Source organism: Notolepis coatsorum (assembly GCF_963971535.1).
Source record: "Notolepis coatsorum genome assembly, chromosome: 2".
Taxonomy (NCBI): domain Eukaryota; kingdom Metazoa; phylum Chordata; class Actinopteri; order Aulopiformes; family Paralepididae; genus Notolepis; species Notolepis coatsorum.
The window spans coordinates 76,526,234-76,544,683 of record NC_140166.1 but is presented as its reverse complement, the minus strand read 5'-3'; the positions used below and the strand labels follow the sequence as shown (position 1 = coordinate 76,544,683).

The 18,450-nt window shown below is 45.1% G+C and overlaps 1 protein-coding gene across 1 annotated transcript in view; it reads left to right on the top strand.

Moving 5' to 3' along the window:
- cers3a (ceramide synthase 3a) overlaps nt 1–11,809 on the top strand; it is an 88,482-nt gene extending 76,673 nt beyond the window's left edge. Inside the window, exon 11 of the mRNA XM_084338248.1 lies at nt 892–11,809. Within this exon, the coding sequence (XP_084194374.1) occupies nt 892–1,101 (210 nt within the window). The 3' untranslated portion in view covers nt 1,102–11,809. The remainder of the gene's footprint in view (nt 1–891) is intronic.
- The last annotated feature ends 6,641 nt before the right edge of the window (nt 11,810–18,450 follow it).

Below are 18,450 nucleotides of genomic sequence, written 5' to 3'. Positions count from 1 at the left end.
TATAGAGGCTGATAGAGAACAGGACTGAAACAGAGAGGTATAGAGGCTGATAGAGAACAGGACTGAAACAGAGAGGTATAGAGGCTGATAGAGAACAGGACTGAAACAGAGAGGTATAGAGGCTGATAGAGAACAGGACTGAAACAGAGAGGTATAGAGGCTGATAGAGAACAGGAGTGAAACAGAGAGGTATAGAGGCTGATAGAGAACAGGACTGAAACAGAGAGGTATAGAGGCTGATAGAGAACAGGACTGAAACAGAGAGGTATAGAGGCTGATAGAGAACAGGACTGAAACAGAGGTATAGAGGCTGATAGAGAACAGGACTGAAACAGAGAGGTATAGAGGCTGATAGAGAACAGGACTGAAACAGAGAGGTATAGAGGCTGATAGAGAACAGGACTGAAACAGAGAGGTATAGAGGCTGATAGAGAACAGGACTGAAACAGAGGAGTATAGAGGCTGATACAGAACAGGACTGAAACAGAGAGGTATAGAGGCTGATAGAGAACAGGACTGAAACAGAGGTATAGAGGCTGATAGAGAACAGGACTGAAACAGAGAGGTATAGAGGCTGATAGAGAACAGGACTGAAACAGAGGAGTATAGAGGCTGATAGAGAACAGGACTGAAACAGAGAGGTATAGAGGCAGATAGAGAACAGGACTGAAACAGAGGTATAGAGGCTGATAGAGAACAGGACTGAAACAGAGGAGTATAGAGGGTGATAGAGAACAGGACTGAAACAGAGGTATAGAGGCAGATACAATGCATAATCTGAGTGGTATCTTCAGCATATACTTTTGTGGATCCCAGCGATATGAACTTGTTGAAAAGGAGTTTAATATGTGACCTGAAATGGAAATTGAACCCTCTCGTCTCCTTTTACAGATGACCAGAGACGAGAGGAGCGACAATGAAGAAGAGGAGGAAGAAGAGGAGGAAGAGAATGATGAGAGCAGCCACACAGAGGAGGAAGACCCACGACGGCAGCGCAAACTGGCCAATGGATCAGGAGTCAGTGAGAAGGAGGGTCAGAACGGCTGCTCCGGACGGTTATCACTCTCAGAGACAATCTGTCAATCAAAGACCGTCTACTGACCGACTCTCATTTTTATTGAAATCTTTTTTAATTACATTTCCTTTTTTCCTTTCTTACATTTTTTGTATGTTTTTTTATTTTATTTTTTTATCTATAGTGGAGAGTGACACGACAGACGGGAGAGATGAAGGGATGTGACGTGCGACAAAGGTCAAAGGCCAAACCCACGTTTCCCGTAGCAGACGAGAGAACCTGTCCAGAGCGTCTCGCCATTGCGTCTCCTGTCCCGATAACGCACGAGACAAAAAGGGAGGAGCTTAAAAACCGTCCTCGTCGGCGGACACACAGGCGTCTGCTCCCCGGGATGTCAAATGGAGAAAATCGCACTCCACTCTATGAGGGCCACAGAGCGTAGTTTTGTGCTCGACTTAATGCCAGATCCTCACAGGCGGCCACTCACTCACACATTCACACGCCGACGGCAGAGGCAACAATGCAAGGTGCCAACCTGCCCATCGGGGGAGCAGTTTAGGGGTCAAGTGTCTTGCTCGAGGACACTTTGACACATTGCGGGAAGGAGGAGAGGGAATCGAACCGGGAACCTCCGGATTTCCAGACGACTGCTCTACCTCCTGAGCCATGCCGAATGCTGTGATGCCGAAGCAGACGAAACCTTTTCCCCCCACAAGTTTCCCCTCTTCTCCTCCCTCTCTCCTCTCCTTCCCTCCCTTCCTAGGAAACGAGGGGGTAGTGAAGGAGGGAAGGAAAGGAGTAACGGGGGACACAGCCGTGATATCTGCCTTCCATCATCGCTACCCTCGACCTTTGTCTCGTCGTCCTGACGGTTGGACCGGCTCCTACGCCAGAAGCACACAGAGGCGCCGAAAGAGCAGAACAAACACTAAACACATTTCATCCGTCAGAGCGGGAGAACAAAAACCACAACATTTAATTTATCACCGCTGAACTTGGCAATTTGTCCCACTCCACAAAAACTGCTGCGCTCACCAGGGTGTCAGAGAGAGAGAGAGAGAGAGAGAGAGAGAGAGAGAGAGAGAGAGAGAGAGAGAGAGAGAGAGAGAGAGAGAGGGACACAGTGGATGTTCTTGTCCCCGTTTTGTTCCACATCCAAGCTCCCCTCAGTCTTGTCAACGGCACAGATTTACTTAAAGGCCGTGCAGACAGAAGAGAACCAAAACGACCAAACAAGAGTTTGTTTGTTCATCGCCGAATCTAATTTGTTCCTTAAGAACAGACGGAGTGGAGCGCGTGCGCTGCAAGAAATGGAGAGCGTGGACACGTGTGTTTTCCGTGCTTCTATTTAGATGAATCGAGTTCAATTCAAGATAAGTACAATTGAATTCTCTCGATATATCCTGGGAGGCCATTATGCCGGCTTCAGAAGATTGAATTAGTTTCGTGGTAATATAACATATTATTTGACCAAAACGAATGACTTGAAAGAAATGAAATCAAACGAGTCATTAACCCTTTCACTGCCACACTACAGAGGGTTAACCCTTTACTATCACACTACGTGTGAGGGTTAACCTTCTGTAGTGCTGCAGTGAAAGGGTTAACCTTCTGTCTATTGTCGCAGTGAAAGGGCTAACCATTTGGTAGTGCGGCAGTGAAAGGGTTAAACAAGTAATTTAACCATAAACACATCTTATGACAAGTTAAAGGGATTTTCTTTTTTACATAAAGTGGTATGAAATACTTACCAGTAGAGTAAACTATGCATTAGCCATTAGCGGACTTACCAAGTGCTATAGAGTGGCAGCTTGAGAGAGACAGCATGAGAGAGAGACAGCATGAGAGAGAGACAGCATGAGAGAGAGACAGCATGAGAGAGAGACAGCATGATAGAGAGAGACAGCATGAGAGAGAGAGACAGCATGAGAGAGACAGCATGAGAGAGAGAGACAGCATGAGAGAGACAGCATGAGAGAGACAGCATGAGAGAGACAGCATGAGAGAGACAGCATGAGAGAGACAGCATGAGAGAGAGAGACAGCATGAGAGAGAGAGACAGCATGAGAGAGACAGCATGAGAGAGACAGAATGAGAGAGAGACAGCATGAGAGAGAGAGACAGCATGAGAGAGACAGCATGAGAGAGACAGCATGAGAGAGAGAGCATGAGAGAGACAGCATGAGAGAGACAGCATGAGAGAGAGAGACAGCATGAGAGAGACACCATGAGAGAGACAGCATGAGAGAGACAGCATGAGAGAGACAGCATGAGAGAGAGACAGCATGAGAGAGACAGCATGAGAGAGACAGCATGAGAGAGACAGCATGAGAGAGACAGCATGAGAGAGACAGCATGAGAGAGAGAGAGCATGAGAGAGACAGCATGAGAGAGACAGCATGAGAGAGAGAGACAGCATGAGAGAGACAGCATGAGAGAGAGACAGCATGAGAGAGACAGCATGAGAGAGAGACAGCATGAGAGAGACAGCATGAGAGAGAGACAGCATGAGAGAGAGAGACAGCATGAGAGAGACAGCATGAGAGAGAGAGACAGCATGAGAGAGACAGCATGAGAGAATTGAATTGAATTGACAGCATGAGAGAGACAGCATGAGAGAGAGCATGAGAGAGAGAGACAGCATGAGAGAGACAGCATGAGAGAGAGACAGCATGAGAGAGAGAGACAGCAAGACAGAGACCGCATGAGAGAGACAGCATGAGAGAGACCGCATGAGAGAGAGACCGCATGAGAGAGAGACAGCATGAGAGAGACAGCATGAGAGAGAGACAGCATGAGAGAGACGGCACACAGGGACTGTTGAAAACACATATTTGAAGCCACGCCACAACAGGCAAACAAAGGGTTTAACCCTCCACAACAGAATACAACGACGTCCATCTATTTCCGAAGCCCGATTCTTCCCTCAGACTGCAGCTATATCCTGGAACTATTTAGTTTCTTGAAGAACGCCAGTGTATTACTACTACACACTGGCCCGGCGTTCACGTATATCACGCCGCCAATCGATGCATATCGTGAAGTAAGCTTGATATGCACATCCGAATATACAGGAGAAAATTACTTGATTAGTGGGCTACAGTACAGTATGTAATTTTTTGCAGAGCGAGAATGTTGCTACAGCTGCAAGACCCCAGTGCTTCATCCATCAAAGCCTGCTGGCTGCTGTCAGCCTTCTGCTGAGTTACAAGAGTTATTGTACGGTCAGGGTTGGAGAGCAGCCGAGTACATGGACCCGGATTACAAGGAATCGAATTACAACAATTGGTCACGCTGCAAAAACAATGTAATCGAAAATAGCTGATTAGTTACTTATTGGATTACAAAAATAATGAGATTGCAATTACAAGAAACTTGTATCGACGGTAATCATATTGGATACTTTTGCTCAGAGCAATTAAGATGCTTGTGTGGATTACATGAAATGAGATTATAGTAATCTGAGGATAAGATATTGCTGTTAAAAACATGAATTACAGTCATTTGATTAGAACTAGGGCTGTCAATTGATAAATAGTTGAATGTGTTAATTGTACGATAGGCTTGCATGTGTGCATGCAATGTGTATCATGCCATTATCATCGGTATGGGGCTGTGGTCATAAAGAGATGCATGAACAATTGTTAGTTATGCTCTCTGTTATGCCCACAGCTTTTATTAGTTAGTTAACTTTATACTGGATACCCACATCTTTGGTTAGTTAGTTAACTTCATACTGGATACCCACAGCTTTGGTTAGTTAGTTAACTTCATACTGGATACCCACAGCTTTGGTTAGTTAGTTAACTTCATACTGGATACCCACAGCTTTGGTTAGTTAGTTCACTACACTGGGTGCCCACAGCTTTGGTTAGTTAGTTCACTACACTGGGTGCCCACAGCTTTGGTTAGTTAGTTCACTACACTGTGGTGCAGATTGCAGTACAGACTGAAGCATTGGTTTTGTGGCTCACAATGTCGGCTCTCAGTCCTTGCCCCACAATGGTGGAACGAACTTCCTTCCCACCACAGTTAGGATAGCCGAAACCAGACCAGTCTTTTGCCGTCGACTAAAGACACACTTCTTCAATCAATATCTGAAATGAAGAGGAAAAAAGACTAAGAAAAGAAAACACACTAACATAAACATTTAGGTAAAATAATCACAAATAAGAATAAGAATACAGTCAGGGATATACATTCTAAAATATGTATATACATTCTAAAATATACAGCCAAAATATGCAGTAATATACAGTAAAATGTACAGTAATAAATGTAAAAAAAAGTGTAAAGTGTCGATGTAAAAGTAAAAGGTCACAAGTCAAAAAGTTGAAGATTTACCAGAGTTGGTACCGTCACTCTGTGCTCAGTGAGGCAGTGACTAGGGGGTAGAAAATTCTGAATTTACCCTTTAAAAAAACAGGGCAATCGGAATACAGATGCTGTAGTTTTGGGGTGGAAAAAAGGATTGCTCGTTGGATTACCGAGAGATATGTTTGAGGGGAAATAACCCATGGCATTTAGATTGTGATATTCATCCATCGAGGCCTGCTGGCTTTGATATCAGCCTCTGTTGGCTTACAGGGGGTTATTTATGGGCAGCGGGAGCCCAACGAGATGTAATATGACCACGGACCAAACGACTGGGGAAATGGTGGGCTAGAAATACACTGCAAGAAGAAAGGGAGAAAGATAATTTTTTTAACCATTCATGGGATTACAATTTTGAGGATTGAACCTTTTAATAATAATGTCAATAATGTCAAATGGTGGCTAATGGTGAGTGAGAGAGGCGTTAGAAGGTGTGAGATTCTACAAAAAAAATGCACAGGTATTTTAATTTTATATGTCGCTAAAATCTTATTTTCAGAAAGACAAAGTGTCTCTTCCTGCCTAAACAATCGATTTCCCATATATGGTCACGGGGAGAACAATAAGATAAGATGATCCTTTATTTTTATTTTATTTTATTTATTTTATTTTATTCTTTTTCCTCCGTTTTTCTCCCATCCCAATGTTAGTCGTTATGCCAATTCCCAATCCCCTTCCTGGTCGCTGCGCACCTACCCTCTACGGTCGGTCTGGGAGAGTGGAGGCTATCACATGCTTCCTCCGACACATGTGTAGCCAATCAACCGCTTCTTTTCACCTGGCAGCGCGGAATCTCACTGAGAGGGTGTAATGTGTGGAAGGATCACACTACCCCCCTTAGATCCTTTCCTCGCTGAGCAGGCTCCCCGACCGAACTGTAGGAGTCGCTGTTTACAACGACCAGGACCCACCCACCGGCTTTCCCACCCTCTAACACTGCCAATTGTGTTAGTACGACGGCCGGCCAAGCCAGAAGCAACGCCGAGAGCTGGGCTCGATACCGGTATCTCCTGCGTTGGTGGCGAGCGCCTTGCCCACTGCGCCACCCGGCCGCCCAAGATGATCCTTTATTAATCCCCTTGGGGAAATTCGGGTGTCAAAGCAGCATGGGGGGGGGGTACAGAGCTTCACATTCCTATACAGTCCAGTATCTATATACACTATAGATACAATATAAAATATAAATACAAATACAATACAATATAATATAAAAAAGTACAAATACAAGATAGTAGTCCAGTGATATGAGTCTCAAGTTCTCAAGTCCCCGGTTCTGACAGTGATAGTTCTGGCAGCAGAGCCGGCCGTCCGAGCCCTTTGTTGTAGAGCCTGATGGCTGCCGGTATAAAGGAACATCCCAGGCGGTTTGTGGTGTGTCGGGGGAGACAGGAGAGAGTCTACTGTTCTGTACCACATACTCCGGCCCATCCAGAATCACATTATACTGCGTTTCTGTCATCTACACTGTACCCCCACGCTGGCAGTACTGTGCGGTATGTATTCACAATGTGCTTCGCTGTGAAGGTGCCCCGTCTGTGTCAGAAGACGTTGGTTTTCAAACAGCGATAGCTCTCCTGTTTGTGTTGGAGAGGAAGGTAACGACAGCCTCGCTGCCAGGACCTGCTGAAAGTGGGCCAGCACTGAATAACACCCCACGAGCAGGTTTCTACCGCTACATACCGAGCTGAACCATGCACACACAAAAAAAAACTTTCAAAAGAAGCAGTGGAAAGAATATATAAATGATTTACATTTAGTCATTTTTTTAGCTGACACTTTTATCCAAAAATGACTTACAAGTTCTGTAGGACAAGTCGGCAGGAAAAGTGCAACTCTTACAGCTGAGTAACAATGTTCATCAAACAGTGCTGAAACGTGGGCGCTGCAGTGTTGAGTGCATAGTAGTAGAGACATATTAGTATAGTAGGTAGTAATATAGACAAGGAAGATGAATTAGTGGACGAGTACATGATAGTAGAAGACTGTAAGAAGGTTAGTGTTTTTTTTTTTTTAGTTCTGATATTGATTAAAGTGTGTTTTTAGTCCACGGCAATAGACTGGTCGGGTTTCGACTGTCCTAACTGTGGTGAGAAGTTTGTTCCACCATTGTGGAGCGAGGACCGAGAATATATCGTAGGCCTACCCTACCATAGTCCACCGCGACCTGCCCTACCATAGTCCACCGTGACCTGCCCTACCATAGTCCACCATGGCCTAGCCTACCATAGTCCACCGTGGCCTAGCCTACCCTACCTCCACCGTGACCTGCCCTACCATAGTCCACCGTGGCCTGCCCTACCATAGTCCACCGTGACCTAGCCTACCATAGTCCACCGTGACCTAGCCTACCATAGTCCACCGTGGCCTAGCCTACCATAGTCCACCGTGGCCTAGCCTACCATAGTCCACCGTGACCTAGCCTACCATAGTCCACCGTGACCTAGCCTACCATAGTCCACCGTGACCTAGCCTACCATAGTCCACCGTGACCTGCCCTACCATAGTCCACCGTGGCCTACCGTGCCATATGGCAGTAAACCACAGCGTACGGTTCACTGTGAGTGACGGACATAGAGATTCTCAAACTTTTTAGATTGTGACCAGGGCTTGACATTAACTTTTTGGCTCCCCAGCCACTGTGGCTAGTGGTTTTCCAATGTCACTAGTAGCCACTCAGCATTTTCACCAGTCTAAAATCACACGCACACACACATACTCTATCCAAATATCCAGTTTGTTTTTATAGTGTAAAGTTTGGCTATTTAAGAGAGAGAGAGAGAGAGAGAGAGAGAGAGAGAGAGAGAGAGAGAGAGAGAGAGAGAGAGAGAGAGAGAGAGAGAGAGAGAGAGAGGGAGAGGGAGAGGGAGAGAGAGAGAGACTGGTAAGAGTGACAGAGTTACACGCCACTGCCAAATTCTACCCGCATTTGGCGGGTGTTAATGTCAAGCCATGATTGTGACCCATGAAAACAACATGGTCATCGTATAGACGTACAGGCATAGAAATACTGGTTGACCCCAGAGAGGTGTTATCATTTAAAATATATATATATCTGACTACTTCACCTGGACTACACTTCAAATATTCATTGTTTCACCAGAAAAGAAAAAGCACATCAATTGTCCATAACGAAGATTTTAAATATGATCATGTATTTTAGTGCCCCCCCCCCTCCCCCCCCTGACCACCTAGGTGGATAACCACTGCCACACAGACCACACAGACCACACAGCTCCATAAACACTTCAGTAATAAATCATTGGACAGTTGCTGGTTTTAGAGTCAAAGTAAGCGTAAGCGTTCACTTCTGTTTCCCAGAGAGCCGCTGTGCCGCGGACACAGATTTGCTCAAATCAAAACAAGCACGGCTGCTGTTTCTAACACTCCATGACGTGAGTCTAATCTTTTCCAAGCATGTCTCTTGGTGACACCTGCAGTGCATTGTGAAGCTTGTTCACCTTGTCAGCGTACACACACTATTATTTCATTATAATCACGTAAAGAAAATTATATACAACAGAATATAAGTTATAATAACTGAAATTATGCCTTATCCCTTTCAACCTACCAAAGGGTTAACCCTTTCACTGCGACAATACAGAAGGTTAACCCTTTCACTGTCACACGACAAAGGGTTAACCCTTTCACAACCACACTACATACAGAAGGTTAACCTTTCACTACCACACTACAGACTGTTAACCGGGTTATAATATGACTACAGGCCGCTTACGAGCAAGGAAACGTAGCAAAGTAACCCTGCCTGGAGCACTAGTGAGCCCAATACCTCCCTTGGCCATGGGAGATTCCCTTTTGGCTGACCGACGCGCTCGGTTTACCGTGCGGGTGACCTGGGTTCGAGTCCCAGGACGGGTTTCTCTTTCAAATGGGGCGTTGAGTGTAACAGAGTAGCTCTGTCTGAGGATTGGTAACCTCGTATCTCCACGGCCCGGAGGGGAGATGTTTGATTTCCTCAGCGAGGGACCCATGTTCCTATCCAGGTGGTTTACAGGAACGTCGTTCATTACTCACTTGTGGCTTGTAATCAGGGGTGTAAAAAGTACCCAGAAATTATACTTGTATAATAACACATACTAGTGAAAGTATGGGTACCGTCTCAAAATCGTACTCAAGTAAAAGAGTATCTGGCTAAAAACACACTTGAGTAAAAGTTAAAAAGTTTCTACTTTTAAATGTACTTAAGTACTAAAAAGTTAAAGTAAAAACTTTTTTTCTGACTGTCTATTCTTCTGATAGCAGGTGTTTAATCAAAGATCGCCGCTTTCTAGTCCAATGACAAGGCACAAGGACCAATCAAAATGGGTATGGGTGGGTTAATTTTCCATTGATGGGGATTGATTGGCTGTTTTTTAATAAAGTGTGGCAGCAGGATTAATAACGTTAACGTTAGTTCGGCCAGAGAAACAAATATACGAATTGAAATGGTTGGACCTGCGAGATTTGTACTTTGTACTTTGTAGGTCTGCATTTTAAATGTAAGGAGTAAAAAGTATGTTTTTTTTCCCCTGAAATGTAATTGAGTAAAGGTACAAGTATACAAACCTAATAATACTCGAGTAAAGTACAAATCCCCCAAAACAGTACTTAAGTATTGTAACGAAGTACAATTACTCAAGTACTTTACACCCCTGCTTGTTATCCACATTGTTCATAATGTTGTCCACGTATTGGTATCATCGTACGCCGATGAGCTCAGCTTGGAATTATGAAGTGTTTTACAAGGCATGACGAGCATGCATGGATTGAAAGGGTCTCGTACAAAGTGCCATGCCTGTGAGCCACCACTAGCGGGGGCAGATTGGCTAACCGTGAGTTAATGTGTGATGAGCAGTGTTGTATAGTCAAGTCACTAAATCTCGAGTTCCGAGTCGATTCTCGAGTCCCCAGTGTTCGAGTCCAAGTCCGAGTCACCAAAGAAGAGCCAGAGTCGAGTCCCCATTACCCTAGTCTGAGTCATTGAGGTTGAGTCCACTTCACAGATGTCTGTTGATGTTCGAGGCTGTCCCGGTGTCCCGGTCTTCTTTTCAATAGTTTGTTTACATATGGAACATCTAGCGGTGCTCTTGCTGGAATTTGATGTAAAATCCGTGTAAGCAAAGAGAACGATTCAGGGGGCGTCTCTTTAGGCATCTTTCAAGTACTGAACATGAGGGTATCGATGTGAATCCGCATGTAGGTGGAACACACGTGTCTAGTGTCTGTCTACCGTTGCACGGAATTAGATAATGTTACGGTATTAATATAGCCATCTTATGCCAAATGATTAGGGCATATTACAAAAAAATAAAACTGTATTTATCAATTTCACAAGTCAGAGTCCGAGGGCGGGATCCACAAAGAATGGATTGCACGTTGCTAATTGCACCCTTACTTACAATTCATTATGAATTGAAAATGGGGGACCCTGACGTAAACAAGACGAAGGTCTTTCTCTGGTCTGCATCCCCTTAACAATTGTGTGTATTGAGCCGTACTGTATTGTGCCCATTCTGCAATCTGTTAATAACATTTTCAATCAATCAATCACCGTAAGTAAGGGTGCAATTAGCACCGTGCAATCCATTCTTTCTGGATCCCGCCCTCGGACTCTGACTTGTGAAATTGATAAATACAGTAAAGAAAATTTGTAATATGCCCTAATACCCGCCCCGAGTCTGCATCTTCTGAGTCCGATCGCAGTCAATGCTCAAGTCCAAGTCCAAGTCCGAGTCATCAGTGCTCAAGTCCAGGTCGAGTCACGAGTCCTGAAAATCACTTGAGCCCTACAGCACTGGTGATGAGTGGCTGGGTTTGTGTCATTGCCAGTCTGTGAGGCGCTTTGTATCAAAGAAAGCGTTATAACAGTAGTATTGTTATAAAACAGTACATGTTTCTGTACAATCACCATTGTAACTGCATTAACATTGCGTTAGAATGTATTGTGATTTCTGACATGAAGAACTTTTCTTTTTTTTCCTGTACGTAAGAGAATGTTAAGGATGTTGGTTGGAGTGTTTAGTGGTGAGAGCCGTGCTACCAAACCCCCACCAGAACCAGAAACACAAGCAGACATTTCAGCAGCACACAAGTCAATGTTTCTGAACTGAACTGTTGTACTTTGTCTATGAAGTCGCCGCCCAGGACACAGAGGAACACAACATTTCCCCTCTCTATGTTGTTCCCACATTTCTCCTTCGTCCATGACCCTGTCTAAATGTTATTATGACCCACTTTTAGGGTCACAGACCGCTAGTTGAGAAACACTGATTGAGTCGTTGACTACGTTTGGAATGATTGGGTTGTGTCAAATAATGTTGATTTGTGTATTATTTCGTTTTACTCTACAGTAGCTATGGTCCACCGAGGCAGTGGGTAGACCTTTTGTTGGTGCAGAGGACCACATTTGTCAAAAGAATAAACTATTATAAATAATAAACTGTTGTCTGAGCAGTAATTTCACGAAGCTTTCACGGGTCGGAGAACAAACTGTGATGAATTGCGATGCAGCCGGGCGCTCGAGACCCACAACACCAAGGCTTTCTCCCGGCCAGCATGACTGGAACTAATGGTAAACTAGGTAAGCACTGCAGTGGTGATGAGTAGGTAAAACACTAGTGGTGATGAGTAGGTAAAACACTAGTGGTGATGAGTATGTAAAACACTGTAGTGGTGCTGAGTATGTAAAACACTAGTGGTGATGAGTAGGTAAACACTGTAGTGGTGATGAGTAGGTAAACACTGTAGTGGTGATGAGTAGGTAAAACACTAGTGGTGATGAGTAGGTAAAACACTAGTGGTGATGAGTAGGTAAATCACTGTAGTGGTGATGAGTATGTAAAACACTAGTGGTGATGAGTAGGTAAAACACTAGTGGTGATGAGTAGGTAAATCACTGTAGTGTTGTGGAAATAGTTTGTAATTAGTTTCACCCAGCTGACAGAAACTGGAGGTGTGGCCTTTTGCTGCAGGTGTCACTCATCAGTAATTAATGATAGTGATTTAAGGACTTGCTGGCCTAGCGTCAGCGAAGCGTCGAGAAACAAAGAGGGACAAAGAGGAGTTTTCCTGGAGTTCTCAGCAGAGGGATCCACCGATCCACCCAGTGCTAAGCACACCATAATCCTATATTTCCCTCCCACTCTGCTATTCCCCTACTATCTCGCTTCCTCCCTACAACCTTCTCCCTGCCACTCTTGACACCACAATGTGCCTCATACCTATATCCACAATCTGCTCCTCCAGAACTGACTCTACCCATCCACGCCAGTTTGCTAGCAACCCGGCAAATCTCTCCTACCCTCCTACAGCCACTAATACACCTGTCACAGTACGGGGAGGCTTATGGAATTGTCAATCAGCAATCAAGAAAGCTGACTTCATTACTGCCTACGCCCATAGTCTAAATCTGCAGCTCCTGGCTCTAACTGAGACCTGGATAACTCCCAATAACTCATCAACACCTGCAGCATTATCTACAAACTATAACTTCACTCACACACCTCGACCCTCCAGACGGGGTGGAGGCACTGGCCTCATGACATCTCCTTCATGGGCTTCAAACCTAACACAACTCCCAGAACTGTCACTCTCCTCCCTCGAATATCATGCAATATCTGTCTCTAATCCTTTCAATCTCACCATTGTTACACTCTATCGCCCTCCAGGTCCCCTCGATCACTTCATAGATGAGCTGGACATGCTTCTAAGCTCCTTACCGGAAGATGGTACCCCGCTCCTTCTATTGGGCGACTTCAACCTGCCTGACTCATCTCAGTCGGTCCCAGTGGTCTCCCTCCTACAACAATTTGACCTGACTCCCACTGCCATGCCTCCCACCCACAAAGCAGGCAACTCCTTGGATCTCATATTTTCCCGTAACTCCAGCATCATTAACACCACGGTAACTCCCCTACATGTATCTGACCATTCCTTCATATCCTTCTCACTAACTCTCATGCTTAACCGAAAGGTCTTCACCCCAACTCAAACCGTCTCACTCAGACGTAACCTGGCCTCCCTATCCCCCTCCACCCTCTCCTCTGACATAATATCCGCTCTACCTTTGAGTGACACCTTCTCTGCTCTCCCCACAGAGATGGCAACCTCCACCCTCCTCTCAGCCCTTGCAACCTCCTTTGACAAGCTCTGTCCCCTCGTTGAGAAACCTGCCCGCCGTTCCCCACCCAGTCCATGGCTGACGGATGCAGTGAGAGAACAAAGACAGGTCCTGAGAGCGGCTGAGAGGAAGTATAGAAAATCACGCCTCACTGCTGACATCGACACATATCACAACCTCTTGTTAACATTCTCCAAAACCATTACTAATGCCAAAGCTTCTTTCTTTCACCATAGGATCGAGGCCTCTGCCAAGAATCTTCGCAAACTGCATGCTACCATGTCCTCCCTCCTCACTCCCCCCCCCACCCCCTCCTCCCTCATCTTTTTCTGCCGAAGACTTTGCGATCTTCTTTGAGGAAAAAGTGGAGAACATCCGCAGCTCCTTCTCCCAACCCCCACCCATTCCAAACGCTGAATCGAGAACCTCATCCTTCACTCTGTCATCTTTCTCTCCCATTACAGAAGCCGAGACCCTGACACTGGTAACGTCGAACCGTCCGACTACATGCCAGCTGGACCGGCTACCCTCCCCACTCCTCCAGACCATAGCACCGGACATCCTCCCATTCCTAACTGCAACCATCAACTCCTCACTCAACTCGGGGGTGGTCCCCACCTCCCTAAAACAAGCCAGAGTCACGCCCCTCATAAAAAAACCAACCCTGAACCCCACCGTCATAGCCAACTATCGTCCTGTCTCTCTTCTCTCCTTTCTTTCTAAAACACTTGAACGTGCTGTATCCAACCAACTTACTGCTTATCTCTTACAGAATGACCTCCTAGACCCCAATCAGTCTGGCTTCCGGACTGGCCACTCCACAGAAACGGCCCTCATTGCGGTCACAGAGGCACTTCACTTAGCAAAAGCGAAAGGCCTCTCCTCTGTCCTGATTCTCCTAGATCTATCTGCAGCCTTCGACACAGTCAACCATCAGATCCTCCTCGCGGCCCTCGCAGGAATGGGAGTGGCTGGATCTGCGCTGACATGGCTGACATCATACCTCAACGACCGCTCCTACCAAGTGTCATGGAGAGGGACTCTGTCGGCCACCCGCCCCCTCCGGACGGGTGTCCCCCAGGGCTCGGTCCTAGGACCCCTTCTCTTCTCCCTCTACACTAAATCACTGGGTAACATTATCACGTCTCATGGCTTCTCATATCATTGTTATGCCGATGATACTCAACTCTTCCTCTCCTTCCCTCCCTCAGATATCCACGTCTCTGAGCGGATCTCGGCCTGTCTGTCCGACATCTCCGCCTGGATGACGACCAACCACCTCAAACTGAACCTAAGCAAAACAGAATTGCTCCACCTGCCGGCCAAATCCTCCCCCCTGACCGACCTCTCCATCACAGTCGAGAATGCAGATGTGACCGCGTCCCCGACCGCCAAGAACCTTGGTGTTGTCCTCGACGACCAGTTGAACTTCTCTGCTCACATCGCAGCGACAACCAGAACCTGCAGATTCCTCCTGAGCAACGTCAGAAGGATACGCCCCTTCCTGACAAAAGAAGCCACCCAACTCCTCATCCAATCAACAGTCATCTCCCGCCTCGACTACTGCAACGCACTGCTAGCTGGCCTCCCGGCCACTGCCACCAAGCCTCTTCAACTCATTCAAAACGCAGCGGCCCGCCTGATATCAAACCTACCGAAGTCGGCCCATGTCACCCCACTTCTTAGGGACCTGCACTGGCTCCCCATTGCTGCACGTATCCGCTTCAAGGCCCTCGACCTAGCATACCGTGCAGCAAAGGGAACCGCTCCCGCCTACCTCCGGTCAATGGTCTCTAACTACACACCCTCAAGACCCCTACGCTCTGCATCTTCTGGCCGCCTCAGACCTACTCCTATCCAAGCTCCCGGAGGGTCATCAAAGAGAAGCCGCCTATTCTCAGTCCTTGCCCCACAATGGTGGAATGAACTACCCATCCCAGTTAGGACAGCCGAATCCCGTCCAATCTTTCGCCGTCGACTAAAGACTCACTTCTTCAACCATTATCTGAAATGATTAAAAAAAATAAAAATAAAAATCTAACCCTGACTAACCTTACTGTCATGCACTTGTCCTAATAAACTAACCTACACTGTAACACGCAACACTTGATGAACATTGTTACTCAGCTGATAGAGTTGTACCCTTCTTGCTGTCTTGTCGTACAGAACTTGTAAGTCGCTTTGGATAAAAGCGTCAGCTAAATGACTAAATGTAAATGTAAATGTAAATGTAGTGGTGATGAGTAGGTAAATCACTGTAGTGGTGATGAGTAGGTAAATCACTGTAGTGGTGATGAGTAGGTAAATCACTGTAGTGGTGATGAGTAGGTAAAACACTGTAGTGGTGATGAGTAGGTAAAACACTGTAGTGGTGATGAGTAGGTAAAACACTAGTGGTGATGAGTAGGTAAAACACTAGTGGTGATGAGTAGGTAAAACACTAGTGGTGATGAGTAGGTAAAACACTAGTGGTGATGAGTAGGTAAAACACTAGAGGTGATGAGTAGGTAAAACACTGTAGTGGTGATGAGTAGGTAAAACACTAGAGGTGATGAGTAGGTAAAACACTAGAGGTGATGAGTAGGTAAAACACTGTAGTGGTGATGAGTAGGTAAAACACTAGAGGTGATGAGTAGGTAAAACACTGTAGTGGTGATGAGTAGGTAAAACACTGTAGTGGTGATGAGTAGGTAAAACACTAGTGGTGATGAGTAGGTAAAACACTAGTGGTGATGAGTAGGTAAAACACTAGTGGTGATGAGTAGGTAAAACACTAGTGGTGATGAGTAGGTAAAACACTAGTGGTGATGAGTAGGTAAAACACTAGAGGTGATGAGTATGTAAAACACTAGAGGTGATGAGTAGGTAAAACACTAGTGGTGATGAGTAGGTAAAACACTAGAGGTGATGAGTAGGTAAAACACTGTAGTGGTGATGAGTAGGTAAAACACTGTAGTGGTGATGAGTAGGTAAATCACTGTAGTGGTGATGAGTATGTAAAACACTAGTGGTGATGAGTAGGTAAAACACTAGTGGTGATGAGTAGGTAAATCACTGTAGTGGTGATGAGTAGGTAAAACACTGTAGTGGTGATGAGTAGGTAAAACACTGTAGTGGTGATGAGTAGGTAAAACACTAGTGGTGATGAGTAGGTAAAACACTAGTGGTGATGAGTAGGTAAAACACTGTAGTGGTGATGAGTAGGTAAAACACTAGAGGTGATGAGTAGGTAAAACACTAGTGGTGATGAGTAGGTAAAACACTGTAGTGGTGATGAGTAGGTAAAACACTGTAGTGGTGATGAGTAGGTAAAACACTAGTGGTGATGAGTAGGTAAAACACTAGTGGTGATGAGTAGGTAAAACACTAGTGGTGATGAGTAGGTAAAACACTAGTGGTGATGAGTAGGTAAAACACTGTAGTGGTGATGAGTAGGTAAAACACTGTAGTGGTGATGAGTAGGTAAAACACTAGTGGTGATGAGTATGTAAAACACTAGTGGTGATGAGTAGGTAAAACACTAGTGGTGATGAGTAGGTAAAACACTAGTGGTGATGAGTATGTAAAACACTAGTGGTGATGAGTAGGTAAAACACTGTAGTGGTGATGAGTAGGTAAAACGCTGTCGTGGTGATGAGTATGTAAAACACTAGTGGTGATGAGTAGGTAAAACACTGTAGTGGTGATGAGTAGGTAAAACACTAGAGGTGATGAGTAGGTAAAACACTAGTGGTGATGAGTAGGTAAAACACTGTAGTGGTGATGAGTAGGTAAAACACTGTAGTAGTGATGAGTAGGTAAAACACTGTAGTGGTGATGAGTATGTAAAACACTAGTGGTGATGAGTAGGTAAAACACTAGAGGTGATGAGTAGGTAAAACACTAGTGGTGATGAGTAGGTAAAACACTAGAGGTGATGAGTAGGTAAAACACTGTAGTGGTGATGAGTAGGTAAAACACTAGTGGTGATGAGTAGGTAAAACACTAGAGGTGATGAGTAGGTAAAACACTGTAGTGGTGATGAGTAGGTAAAACACTGTAGTGGTGATGAGTAGGTAAAACACTGTAGTGGTGATGAGTAGGTAAAACACTAGTGGTGATGAGTAGGTAAAACACTAGAGGTGATGAGTAGGTAAAACACTAGTGGTGATGAGTAGGTAAAACACTAGTGGTGATGAGTAGGTAAAACACTAGTGGTGATGAGTAGGTAAAACACTGTAGTGGTGATGAGTAGGTAAAACACTGTAGTGGTGATGAGTAGGTAAAACACTGTAGTGGTGATGAGTAGGTAAAACACTAGTGGTGATGAGTAGGTAAAACACTGTAGTGGTGATGAGTAGGTAAAACACTGTAGTGGTGATGAGTAGGTAAAACACTAGAGGTGATGAGTATGTAAAACACTAGTGGTGATGAGTAGGTAAAACACTAGTGGTGATGAGTAGGTAAAACACTAGTGGTGATGAGTATGTAAAACACTAGTGGTGATGAGTAGGTAAAACACTAGTGGTGATGAGTAGGTAAAACACTGTAGTGGTGATGAGTAGGTAAAACACTGTAGTGGTGATGAGTAGGTAAAACACTAGAGGTGATGAGTAGGTAAAACACTAGTGGTGATGAGTAGGTAAAACACTGTAGTGGTGATGAGTAGGTAAAACACTGTAGTGGTGATGAGTAGGTAAAACACTAGAGGTGATGAGTAGGTAAAACACTAGTGGTGATGAGTAGGTAAAACACTAGTGGTGATGAGTAGGTAAAACACTAGTGGTGATGAGTATGTAAAACACTAGTGGTGATGAGTAGGTAAAACACTGTAGTGGTGATGAGTAGGTAAAACACTAGAGGTGATGAGTAGGTAAAACACTAGTGGTGATGAGTAGGTAAAACACTAGTGGTGATGAGTAGGTAAACACTGTAGTAGTGATGAGTAGGTAAAACACTGTAGTGG